At 36.9% G+C, this 12,819-nt stretch overlaps 2 protein-coding genes across 2 annotated transcripts; one reads left to right on the top strand and one right to left on the bottom strand.

Annotated features, from left to right (window-relative positions):
* Positions 1 to 584: 584 nt before the first annotated feature.
* si:dkey-204f11.64 (uncharacterized protein LOC100537752 homolog) lies at positions 585 to 4,640 on the bottom strand. Its single transcript, XM_044331485.1, has 3 exons — positions 4,400 to 4,640; positions 1,765 to 1,891; positions 585 to 1,594 (listed from the first exon to the last, which is right to left on the bottom strand). Exons 1-2 carry the CDS (start codon positions 4,490 to 4,492, stop codon positions 1,766 to 1,768), a joined length of 219 nt encoding a protein of 72 aa, XP_044187420.1. The 5' UTR covers positions 4,493 to 4,640; the 3' UTR covers positions 585 to 1,594; position 1,765.
* Positions 4,641 to 7,675: 3,035 nt separating this feature from the next.
* LOC122967067 (caseinolytic mitochondrial matrix peptidase proteolytic subunit) lies at positions 7,676 to 12,638 on the top strand. The gene is made up of 7 exons (XM_044331480.1): positions 7,676 to 7,780; positions 9,115 to 9,216; positions 10,124 to 10,195; positions 10,313 to 10,409; positions 11,213 to 11,400; positions 11,545 to 11,650; positions 11,870 to 12,638. The coding sequence occupies exons 1-7, from the start codon at positions 7,769 to 7,771 to the stop codon at positions 12,094 to 12,096; spliced, it is 804 nt and encodes a 267-aa protein (XP_044187415.1). The 5' UTR covers positions 7,676 to 7,768; the 3' UTR covers positions 12,097 to 12,638.
* Positions 12,639 to 12,819: the final 181 nt, after the last annotated feature.

The following is a 12,819-nucleotide window of genomic DNA, read 5'->3' as shown; positions in this document are numbered from 1 at the left end:
AAAGATGCCCTCCAGACATGCTTTAAGATGTATATAAAATGCTCTACTTTGAATAATAATTCATGTCTAATATGGTTTTTCCACAAAAAAAAGTTAAGGCATCTCATCCAGATTCTATAAATATGCAAATATTGTTGATTTATAAAGTTTTCCTGCTGGACACAAGATGTCTCCTACTTCACTGTAAAGTCCATTCTCAGTGTTTATGCACTGGAGGCTCCAAGTTTCCACATCACACTGTAAGTTGAATATTGGACCAGGATCGTATCCAAACTATTTGTGATGTCACATATCATGCTGGTAGGTACACCCATTTAACTTAGATTTTCAATGAGCACAGAGTAACTTTCCACTTTCAGCAAATGAATGTAAAAACAAACTCTGCACATACATCATTCTGCACAGTGAAGCTCAAACATCCAACTGAAGGAACAAGAAGAAAACTATTTTTGAGTTCCATAAAACATGAGAAAAAAATCTAAACTCTATTAGTGTATAACATATTCACCATAGATACATATATACTGTACAACCACTTCCCAATATCGACAAAGAAAACATCACAATATAACAAAGGCAGGAAATGATTTTGGTAATAATTTAATGTGTTAAAACATTATACATACAGTAGCATCAATTAGCAACAGTTTGCTACAGATGCAAGCAAAGCTATGAGTAACCATGATGGTCAACAGCTGGCAGGATGACAATGTGAATTGTTTTACTGTATTAAATACATACAAATGTAACAATAATCAAGGTTTCCCGTTAAGAAAAAATGTCTTTTTCAGTCAAACATATCAAAAGTCCACATCATGAGGTTCTCTCCACACCTAACTGTCAGTTTGTGATTGTAAGTACTTGCATATTTATTTATGCCATGTTCCATTCAAAGAATATGGACACCCTGGAGATTTCCTTAGTGGTACATGGCAATGTCAGTTTGCTAGCTAGCAGTTGTTCAATGCAACTTTATGTTTCAAACACAAGTGTTTTGATCAATTTCAGATCAAGCAATGCTTAGTGTATGCTGCTATGTTTACATGACATGAGATTATGACATCTTGAAAAAACAGAACACTGAGAAATCTTGGAATTCTAACTAAACTAAAGTGTCATTTTAACACAATTCCTCTGCTATTTGTATCAAGTTAAATCATTTTTTTCATCAGCGAAGTTTGGTGTGGTTAATGTAGTCGGTGTTTGTTAAAAAAAAAAAAAAAGTAAAAATCCTGTACATTAAGGCTTATTGTATAAATCTGCCATGGTATAGACCTCTCAACCTTGAACAGAGTGTAACATGAAACCAGTGGTTGCATAATAAACGCACAGGAAACATCTTTCAGCTGCAAACACACACCATATCAAAATAAGTACGATACATTTAGCACATTTTATCAACTGAAATTGTTGACATCATTCCTCAGCTGCTCCAGTGTGTGTGTGTGTGTGTGTGTGTGTGTGTGTGTGTGTGTGTGTACGTGTGCATGTGTGTTGGGTCTGGGTTTCTTTATCTTCAGTGCCAGTGAGACACATGACAGAAATCGGAATGATCAGGAGTCTGTTGATGAGTGTTTTGCACTCTTTCACAACCCTAAAAAGAAAAAGAAAACAAAAATTTAGCTTGAAGGGATGCATCTTGTGCTCTACCAAACAGCAGGTTCATTGTTTGGCAGATGCAAGAGGTACCATTGAAAATGTATTTAAGAATATTAATAAAATGATACATTTGAGCAAACAGAAGAGAGCTATACTCTCACACACCTCAGAGGAGGACACATGACTTGGGAGGCCTGAATGGGTTATCGCTGGAGGGCACTCCGGTGAGGAGAGGGTCTTTGTGAGCATTTTGCAAACAGAAGGTCTTCAGTTCAGCAGCAGCCTGAGAAACCTGTGTAATATCCAATAAATCACATCATTTGGTTAAGAGGGGGCAGTGTCTGTGATAAGTCTTCCAAGTGAATTGACATGTACTTGCACCATTATACTGTCCAAAAAAAGACAAAGAAGACCTGAGTATTCTCAAAAATGTCTGATGCCATTAACACAGATTTCATAGGGAAACACAATTTTAAAAATCACATGCTTCAAAGTAACAGCACAGTTTAACTTTCTTCCAAACAAGTTTTTTCACCCTATCAACCAACATTTATTATCCAATTAGAAGAAGAATATTTTCATATTTTGTTTGTTTTTTCATATTTTACTGCACATGAGCACATTATGAGTCTGGTATGCCTAGTTATTTATGTAGACATTTTGATATATTTATATAAAATTTGGGGGGCAATACAATGAAATAAGGGAATACACTTTAAAGGTACACTCCCTGATTTTATTATAATAATAATAGCACCAAAAATTAGCTGGAGGAAATTTTGTGGCACTTTTGGCACTCTGTAACAGCATCAAAGGGTGTAACCAAAATATTAAATAACCCTGATGATGCCCTCAGTGTTATGAAGGTAATGAAAGATACTATCGAGTTGCATTATGGGAAGTGTAGGATCCCATAAGTGCTTTGTGGGCTTGACAAATATTAGGGACTAAAAGTCAGGATATCTCAGCCTCTGCTGCCATTGGTTTTTAAATCTGTTTTGCAAGTTGCCTAACTTTATAGAAGTGCTTTACAAAATCCATGGAGTGCCCCTTTAATTTACTGACAATGAGGCCAATTCTACACACTTTGCTATCTGTGAGCCTCTGTGAGAAAACAATGCATTTTCTGACACCTCTGGTTCTAATTACTCATTGATGTCATATCTGCAATCTATTAAACAGTATGCCCAGAAAGCTCTCTCCTTCACATCTGATGGAGTTTTAGTTTCAATAGCTCCAGTTAACTATGTTTTTTTATAGTTGTTTTATTTTTACAATTTCAGCCAACTGGAAAAATCCAAATGTATTACCTCCTGTTTGCCAGAGTAGTTCTGTTGTGAGACAAAGCTACCAGACAATGTGATGTTATGACAACAAATGTAGAAACTTAACATTGCACTATTATAATTTTTCTTTTTTTCTGTTTTTATTACACTGTATAGACTGTCAGAAAGGTGACAATTCAACTTTATGTTTATAGACTGTCAGAAAGGTGACAATTCAACTTTATGTTTATAATTGAGGTCATAGTGGGTGGTGGTGGACTGAACTGCATTATATTGAAAGATGTTTCTTTTGTTCACCACCATTTACATACATGACAGATAAAATAAAGTAGAAGTCATACAGAGCTTTTGTATTGGATTGCATATATTAATATTTAAAAACCCATTTCTTTGCTTTTGTTTCTTTAAAAGTCTGGTTATGGTCCTGCATATGGTAGACACTTCCTAGCATCACACCCCAGTATTGAACCTTCATCATGTCTTACTGTACCATCTTGACAATATCGCAGATTATTGTCAAGATTATTCTTACATTTCTGTTTTGGACTGCTACTAACTGCATGAATTTGTGAGTGAGCGAAATCCTTCTGTGATTTATTCATTCTGAGAACTCCCCCTACGGTTTTCTGCTCGTGCGGTTAACACAGACACACACTTGAAACTAGTCAGACTTCTGTTCTAAAATAAGAAGCTGCCCAACAATCACACCAGTCACACAGCAGCACAATCAACAAAGCAATCACTGTGCTGCACTACCAGAGAAGAGTCTGTCTGCTACCACACTGCACTACACTGCACAGCAGGAAATTACACTCAGTGAATTGCTCTCCAGTGACTTATAACATGAACTAACTTACAGTATATGTCATGTTATATGGGTGACTTATAACATGAACCAAAATGTAAAAATTAAGTATAAAACTCAATGTCAGTGGTTGGAGCTCTTCTGGATGTGGGAGTTTGAACACATTTTCAATTTAAGCTACTGTAGTTTGTAGTCACATTAGCCCCAAACACTTGGTCTAGTTTTAACAGGAACTGAAGAGTCAATTTTCCTGAACTTTACAACTGTACAGTAACACAGCTACTGTACAATCATAGTCAATACATTGTAGGCCTGCTCAAACTCTATATAGCTAAATTTTTGTCCTTCACTACGAGCGACTCTCACATTATGTCATTTGAAACGTTATTATTATACAATATCGATTATAGTCGTTTTAAGTAAGTAGAAATATGTGAAGATAAATTTCATTTATTGCTACAAAACATTTAGGAGGCTCTGTACAAAAAAACAACAAAACATTGTGTAGGCTGCTTGTTGTTACATAGTGATAAGCTGTAAAACGTTTAAAATGCGAACAGTGAGAGTAATTGGCAGCTGATGGATTGACAGTAATTAGCTGCAGCTCGCGCTACATTAAAAGCTCGTGTTGCGCCTCAGAGCGGGAGTCACGCGCAGAGGAGAGGTTTGATGTACAGTTGGATAAAGTGTTGCGGAGTGATGTACATACCTTTATCCGACGGACGCTGGCCTCTAGACGAAGCTGCTTCACTGCTTTCTGAGCGATGACTAAACTGCTGTTTGGGGCGGCGTTGTTCGACATGACTGAGTCCAGATATCAGAGAAAGTGACTGAAGTAGCCGAGCAGATACTTCCACTGATGTTTCAGTTGTAGGCTGTAATAAAACTCATCTTCCGGTCAAAACCTACCAAATAAAAAGCCTATTCACTGTCTTTTCCTTTACTCCCCCCACCCAAACACACACACACACACGCATGCACGCACGCACTTTATGGGACATATTCATTGCTTTTCAGTATTTGTTAATTCTATGAAGTTGTGGTAGCCTATACTGTCAAAAACAACTCATTACAGTAATAAATCTGTATTGAAAAAATGTATGTGGCTAAGTATTATTAGCTACTTAAACTATCAAAAGTAAAAGTACTTATAATGCATAAAAACGGTCCCCTGGGATTATTTACTATGTGAGTGGATTATTGTTACTGGTGCACATATCACTTCACATATCAATATATTTTATAAGTTTTTGATATATTTTGTAGCCTATGCAAAATCTTAATCTGTAAAGGAACTAGTAACTAAGTAACTAAGGAAACTACATTTCCTATCGAGGAAATGTAGTAAAAAAGTACAATAACTGTAGTGGAGTAGAAAGTAGTTTGAAAGGGAAATACTCAAGTAAAGTACAAGTACGTCAAATTTGTACTTGACGAATGTGCTTAATTACATTCCACCACCGCCAAATGCAGTGCTAGAGTATTCCCAGCGGACGACAAAATGTTCCATCAATATCAACATAAATATTCTCCATCCAAATCAGTCTGTTAAAAGTTCATGAAAATAATGAAAGACATTTGTAAGATTCAAGTCTTCAGAACAATATAACAGTTGCATCAGACCAGGGGTGCAAATGATGTGCCAAGGTGGTGAGGATGAGACAACGGTCATGCGTGGACATTATGGTATCTTATTATTTAATTTAACTTTTGATTATCTCGCATCACTAATATTACCTTCTCTATTTGTTTACTTAAAATGTTTAATTCAATTCAGTTTTATTTATATAGCACCAAATCATAACAAAAGTGATCTCAGGGCACTTTTCACATACAGCAGGTCAACACTGTACTCTTTAGTTTACAGAGACCAAACAATTCCCTCTAGAACGAGCACTTGGCGACAGCAGCAAGGAAAAACTCCCCTTTGACTGAAGGAAATCTCAAGCAGAACCAGACTCCAGGTGGGCGACCATCTGTCTTGACCGGTTGGGTTGAGAGAGAAAGAAGAAGGGAGCAAGACTAGTAATAAAAATAGCAATAATAAAGCTTTATATGCAATACAAGACAACTAGTGAGGAAATCCTTTAAGTAGATGAAACAAGAATGAGATGAAAATATCATACACAAAATCCTATTTGGTTATTGTATGACTAAAACTATGTTATGACTATGACTGATTGTTATTGTGTGACTTTTATAACATTCAGTGAAGCTCGATGTGCTTCCTTCTACAGGTTTGTGGTTTGTATTTGTAAGAAAAAAGTTTGCTTAAACAACTAAAATAAATATTTTCTCTTCTGTGCACAACCAGGTGGTCTAGTTAGTCACACGATAATTTAAAGAAATAATGATGAGTATAAAAAAAATAATAAAACATGCAAGGTCTATGGTGTCATAAATGTATACTGCAGGTTTAAAAGACCAAAAATACAATTCCTTTACTAAACAGTTATTCTTTCTTCTTTTAAATCTCATCCACTGTTGCTGCAAAGCAGCAGCAGGAGTTCAGGGGGAAACTTCATATTATAATTATACATTTTTGTCCACTTTATAAAGAATTCATGCTTTTTAGTTTACATAACTGTGTATTTTTGCTGTTTTGTATATCTCATTTGCGCAATGTGGTTCTGTGGAGGATTTTATATACTGTATTCTTTGTCATTATTGTCCCTAAATACATTTTTGCAAAATTGTGTCCACTTTGCATTTTTTACCACTTAAAGATCTCAAGGATTTCTTCTGCGTAGAGATTTTAAAATATAATCTTAACCACACCATAAATAATTTATGATAGCTTTATAGAAATAGTAGAGTAAGTACAACATGAGGTAACTACGGAGCCCTGAAACTGACAAAATGTAGTAAAATGTTATCAGACAAAAATAGAACTGAATAGATCGAAACATAATGCTCTTAGTTAAACACTTACTGGATTGTGAATATTATGTATTGGTTTCCTTTACCACTAATAATTGTATAAAATAAATGAAAACTTAATTTATTAATGTTGGCACACATTTTTATCATGTATCTATTCCCTGTACGATTCCCTGTCAGCAACATTTCCCATTTCTAAGTATAAAACTTTACATTTCTTTTTACACTATTTCTTGTTTTATGCCTGTAAAACATGTATTTAACAGTATTATTTATTGCTGTCTTCAGTTATATTTTTTGACTGGTCTGATAACCTTTTGTCCCATTTGGTCAATTTTTGGGCTCCGTAGGAACCAACTGGGAACTAATAAGTCAAGAGAATCATATTGAATTTATAAAATATGAGGACAGTTTGTAATCAGAGAATAAACTGTTTTAAAGTTGTACAACTCAGCCAGTCACAAGTTAAAATGCTGCTTACATATAGCCCACAGTAATGCATCAGTAATCATTAGGCTATAAAATGTAATCTAATAAAGTGATAGAGGCCATTCTGCTTCATCATGACTAACCTACTTTCACCTTTGACACTTTAAGTCTGCCTTCATTTTGCTAATAGCTACGTAGCCTACTCTTATTAAAGTAAGATTATGAATGCAGGATTTTTGCTTGTAACTGAGTGTTTTTACACTCTGATATCCTATTACAATTCGTGATTAGGTAATATATGAAAACCTCAGGCTGCTCTACCACTGTATTGTACCATTGTACAATACAATATTTGAAGGAGACTGGTCTAATTGCTCACGTAATAATGTAGTTTATCGTTGGCTACTTATTTATTTATCATTGTATATAATTTGAGCCATAGTAGACGGGGGCGCTAATGAAACAAACACTGAATCCAAGCGCGTATTTTTCCTACAAAGAAGAGGCAGTTCAAAGGTAACGCAGGAATTGATTCCGGTGCACAAATTCTTTTTCCTAGGATGGCGACGGAATGACCTGTCTTACTCTGTCTCTGATTGGCTAGTACTCGTTAACTTCGTTTGTTAGGTTGGTTCAGGGTCAGCCAATCAGAGGCAGAGTATGGGCGGGTCCTCTCAGAAATTTCCGTCGCCATCCTAGGAAACATAAACTCGCTTCCGGGACAACTGCGGGTCAGACTGAGGGGGAGTTAAACCTACAAGACTTCAAAATGCTGCTACGAGTGAGTATTAGCAACAGTTTTCATTGAACCCCACTGTCAATGTGGGTCACACCGTCGTAAACTGGTTTGATACAGATAAATGTAGATATAGTTACTGTTATCACTGCAGCTTGTCGTGTGTGTGGAGCTTGTTAGCTGGTAGCTTGTGTAAGTGTAACGTTACGTCAATGCATCAAACCAGTATCACCTCTAAACCAGTCAAGGCTCTACTGATGTAAAGACACAGGACACAGTGTTCCCCCAACATACAACACATTTAACCAGCTACAAGTTAGGCTTTTCTTTTGCTCGTGGAAAACATGACAGCAGCAGTTAAGCTCGTTGCTGTATGTTGTGACCATGATGGTCACAGGCTGAAGTGTAGTTACATAGAGCTCATTATAGTAACTAGCATAAAACATAGTCAGAGAGTTTAAAGTCGACGGTCTGAGATGGACTTTAACTAGTTAAATGGAAGATTCAATAGGCGTAAATCCTGGATTAACCCATATGTGACAATCCGTATCAATTAATCAATCAAACTTTATTTGTATAGCACCTTTTCATATAGGTTAGTGCAGTTCAAAGTGCTTCACAGGTGACTGACATGCTGATAATAATAAAACAAAACAAGTGTAGACAGTAAAACCGAAAAAAAGAATAATTTGAGACTAATGCACACGAGAAATAAAAATGATGAAAATGTAATCAAATAAAATAGATTTAAAAGCTATAATAAGCTATATAAGAAACAACATATATTACCAACCTGTACTTCCACATCTTTGCTCCACTTTCAATTCAAGGTATCCTGCTGCTAAACAAATAATTATTAAAATGATTTTATCAGGCCATGTCTCACAGAATAGCTGTATCCAGATAGACAAAACAATAATGATATCTACTCCCAGTTTGACAAGGACTCATTTATTATATAAAGAGCAATCCATTTATCTCTACCTATATCAAAGAGACACATTTTAATAGTATGAAGGGCATCTGTCCCTCTAAAGAATTACAGAGAGCGTTTCAACCGAGATTACTTTTTTCTGGAATAATGATATTGAAACCACAGACTATATCTTCTTTTTTATGTAATAGGATACATTTGTTTTGGATGAATGTTTTAATAGTTTTCTGGCACCAGTAGTTCCATCCTTTAACACATCATATTACAAGAGATGATATCACATTTGTCCTCAGAATAAAAAAAGAACTACCAATGAACAGATTCGCTCTTAAGCTGCACGTACGAATGATTGAAGTAAATTTGTGGCATTCACCAACTTACGCACTTAAACTAGAGTAAAGTTTTGAGTTTTTTCTGCATGTGTCTTCCTGTCTGTGTCTTTCAGAGGGTGCTGCACATGGGAGGATTGACACTGAAACACAGCAGATCCATCCATCACAGTCCTGCATGGAGGAGTCCTCTAATACCCATAGTTGTGGAGCAGACGGTGAGTCTTCTTTTGCCTGTGCTGGTCTGAGGTAGATTTTTACTGGGAGATATGCTCCAGGAAGGGATGAGTTTTACACACACACACAGAGACTTGCAGTTGAGCAGGTTGTGAGTATCTTGTGTGTTGTGAAATAAAACAAAATGACAAAGAGTCAGTATGTAGACTAACAATCACTTCATTTTTGAGAGTGTACACAGGAAATGGATGTCTATTCACACCTAGCAAAAATAAAAATGAGGATTATGAATGGTGGTAAGAGAGCTGCACAAAGATACTGGAAACACATATTGTATCATTTCCTGTTAGAATGAAGCTCTAAAATCTGTTGATTTCATGTAAAATAAAAAATGCAAAAACATATTAATATATTAGTACACACTGTATACAGGCTGTATGTAGCATGCAAGTGCACCAAACATTGAGACAAAATCAACTAACTCCACCACTTTAAAGGATATTTTAAAGGGATGTTATAATAAACTAATATTTTAGTTTTTCATCTATTCTTCTGAACATTTTCTCAAGTGTATCTATGTTTTTACATTCTTATTTCATTAGACAATGAAAATCAAGTTGCAGAGACTGGAAACATGGTGCTAATAGTTTGCAGTCTCTGCAGTACTGTGCTTCTTGACACATAGAAGATCAGTGGAATAGTGTGAAACCACTGGCAGGGAAGTATATAGTGTTACCAATGTGCACATGCGTGTTCATTAGTGTCCTTGTGTGTGCACACAAGACAAAAAAAAAAACTGGAACAGACTCATAAAAAGAGCTCCATAGCACTACTAGAGGTCAGGTTACACACACAGGTTATCTGTAAAGGTGAGCTTTTTGTATTAGAGAAAATGGTCTCGTTGGTGTTCTTTAAGATAAAAACATTCTGCCTGTTCTTTATTTCCAGGGGAGAGGAGAACGAGCGTATGACATCTATTCTCGCCTCCTGAGAGAGAGGATCATTTGTGTAATGGGTCCCGTAAGTGTCCTGCTGAGTGTTTGTATTGATCAAGAGACAACTTTTGAGATATATATATATATATATATATACACATATACATTTATATACATTCTCTCTCTCTCCTCCTGTGCTCAGATTGATGACTCCGTAGCCAGTCTGGTTATTGCCCAGCTGCTCTTTCTTCAGTCAGAAAGCAACAACAAACCCATCCACATGTACATCAACAGCCCTGGTAAGCACATGAGGAAATGTACATTTCTGAAGGAAAAGGGAGAATTGACAGTTAGACTGGGGGGGAGTAGACACATCTATTATAAATATCCTGCAAATAAGACAAACGATGCATGTCAGAAACCAGAACATTCAAATAGAAAGAAAGAAATTGCATTTAGTTTTCTATAAAAGATTAGTTATTGGTTGATCTGCCTCCTCTATCTCCATTTTGAACCACTTTTTTCCATTGATAAAAATCACTGGTTTTGATTACCCTTCTAATCTTCTATAGACAAAAACAACATGTTTGTTTGTATTGTTTTCATCAGTTATTGATGTGCTAATTGTCTCAGGTGTTTTGAGATTTGGTTTCCTCTTTTTATGTGACATCCTGTGACTGTGGTTTAAAGATGTGTTTCGTATTGTGAATTTGATGTCTGACAAAGATCCAAAACAAACGTTGAGTCTCAAACAAAAATGACCAAACTCCTGTGTTTCAAGCTCCTCAAATGTGATGATCTGTTGCCTTTATTTCTTTTCAGATAGTAAAGTGAATATCTTCTTGTAATGCCAAACATGTAGAAGAAAACTGGAAAAAGAATGTTTGATTTAGTATTTTTCTATTTTCATGAAGCCAAATGTACTGTGTGTTATTATTTGACTTTTCATTGACACATTCCAATGTAAGATTTTGCACAAAAGATCTTCTATTTTCCATTTCAGGGTTTTAAATGTCAGTTTTACGCTGTGCAGTACAATATAACAAGAATTAATTTGCCCATTTTTTTCTTTTATATTCTGGGTAAAATAATCCTGCATTAGGCGGTGTGGTGACAGCAGGCCTGGCCATTTACGACACCATGCAGTATATCCTTAATCCCATCTCCACCTGGTGTGTTGGCCAGGCAGCCAGCATGGGCAGCTTGCTCCTGGCAGCGGGATCGACAGGCATGAGGCATTCACTGCCCAACGCCCGCATCATGGTCCACCAGCCTTCAGGAGGTGCCAGGGTAAGATGACAAGGCAGCAGGGAGCCCATAGTCTCCTTAGGCCCTTTAATACTGATCTTAAATCCAGTATGGGGTGATTATGAAGTCTGAAAATGAGGAAAGCGAAGTTACAGTGAGATAATATTCAGAGTGCTGTGTGTTCAGGGTCAGGCCACAGACATCGCCATCCAGGCTGAGGAGATCCTTAAACTGAAGAGACAGATCAACCACATCTACGCCAAACACACGGGACAACCGCTGGAAACCATCGGTAGGTTTGCACAGCTGTTTATCTGTCTTATCTATCTAACTGCTTATCTGTTTTCCTGTGCGAAAAAAACTATTTCAGTCACAGAGTCCAGAGCTGAATTTTTATTTAAAGCTGCACTGATTAGTATTCTTTACATTAAAGGAATTGCTCATTTTGAGAAATGCGGTTATTGGCTATGTGAAGATGGATACTGGATGCTAATTTCTCTCTGCATTTCAGAGAGTGTGATGGAAAGGGATCGCTACATGAGCCCCATGGAGGCGCAGGACTTCGGTCTCATCGACCGGGTCCTGGTCCACCCGCCTCAGGCAGGCCAGGATGAGCCTGAGCTGGTGCAGAAAGAGCCGGCGGCGGCAGCCAGTCCCTCTCCGGCACCGGAGTCTTCAGTCCCTGAACCGGCCTCCCCAGGGACAAATCCCCCTTCCTCGTACAAACCTGAGCCATGAACCGAGCGCGGCAGAACTCTCTGAGTCCTGCACACATTTGTTGAAAGTCTGGAGAGCAAGGCCGAGCCTCCATGGTGTGTTTCTCTTGTCTTAAGTGGCTTCTATCTTCCCCCTACAGTACCAACACTATGCAGTCTACTCATATGGTGGCTTCATTCACACCGCTCAGAAAGTGATGCGTCAGGGTTTTTTTAATTATTTTTGAGATGATGATTCCTGCAGTCTGTGAAATAAGTCAGAGAAATGATGGCTAATGACTGAAAAGTAACAGTAATTAGTCATCGATCCGACTCCACACAGTCTCTATTACTCAACTCTGTAGGAAACAAATGGATCTCAGCTGAGTCCATCTTTAGTGTGTACAATGTGAAAGCAATGCAGGATGAGGTGCTCTACTGTAGGTTAGGAGAGGGGAAGCCTGTTAAGACTATGGAGACATCTTGTTCTGTACCTCCTCGCTGCAGAAACGTCCACTGAAGAGTGGGCAGGACCTGTATTTGCATATTCATATTTTTTAATAAATATGATCATTTTGACCACAATTCACAAAACATGTTCTGCTTGTTCTTTATCCACAATAGTCTCGAATTCATTCTATTATCCATTATATTACTCAGAGTATTTGATATTAAATGAATAAGGCATTATGAAATGAATAATCTAATGAATGAACACACAATATATAATATAGCAATTACATTTCAAACTCAGCTCAGTTTTATG

The sequence above is a fragment of the Thunnus albacares genome, chromosome 17 (assembly GCF_914725855.1).
Source record: "Thunnus albacares chromosome 17, fThuAlb1.1, whole genome shotgun sequence".
NCBI classification, from domain to species: domain Eukaryota; kingdom Metazoa; phylum Chordata; class Actinopteri; order Scombriformes; family Scombridae; genus Thunnus; species Thunnus albacares.
The sequence above is the reverse complement of the archived record's forward strand: the minus strand, read 5'-3'. Positions and strand labels throughout refer to the sequence as shown.

Excerpts from the sequence above, each read along its gene's own strand:
- si:dkey-204f11.64 (XM_044331485.1), bottom strand. The coding sequence starts at position 4,492 with ATGTCGAACAACGCCGCCCCAAACAGCAGTTTAGTCATCGCTCAGAAA. Across the intron at positions 1,892-4,399 it reads CCAGCGTCCGTCGGATAAAG|GTTTCTCAGGCTGCTGCTGA; the intron begins GTATGTACATCA and ends GATATTACACAG.
- LOC122967067 (XM_044331480.1), top strand. Across the intron at positions 10,410-11,212 it reads CATGTACATCAACAGCCCTG|GCGGTGTGGTGACAGCAGGC; the intron begins GTAAGCACATGA and ends ATCCTGCATTAG. Across the intron at positions 11,651-11,869 it reads ACAACCGCTGGAAACCATCG|AGAGTGTGATGGAAAGGGAT; the intron begins GTAGGTTTGCAC and ends TCTGCATTTCAG.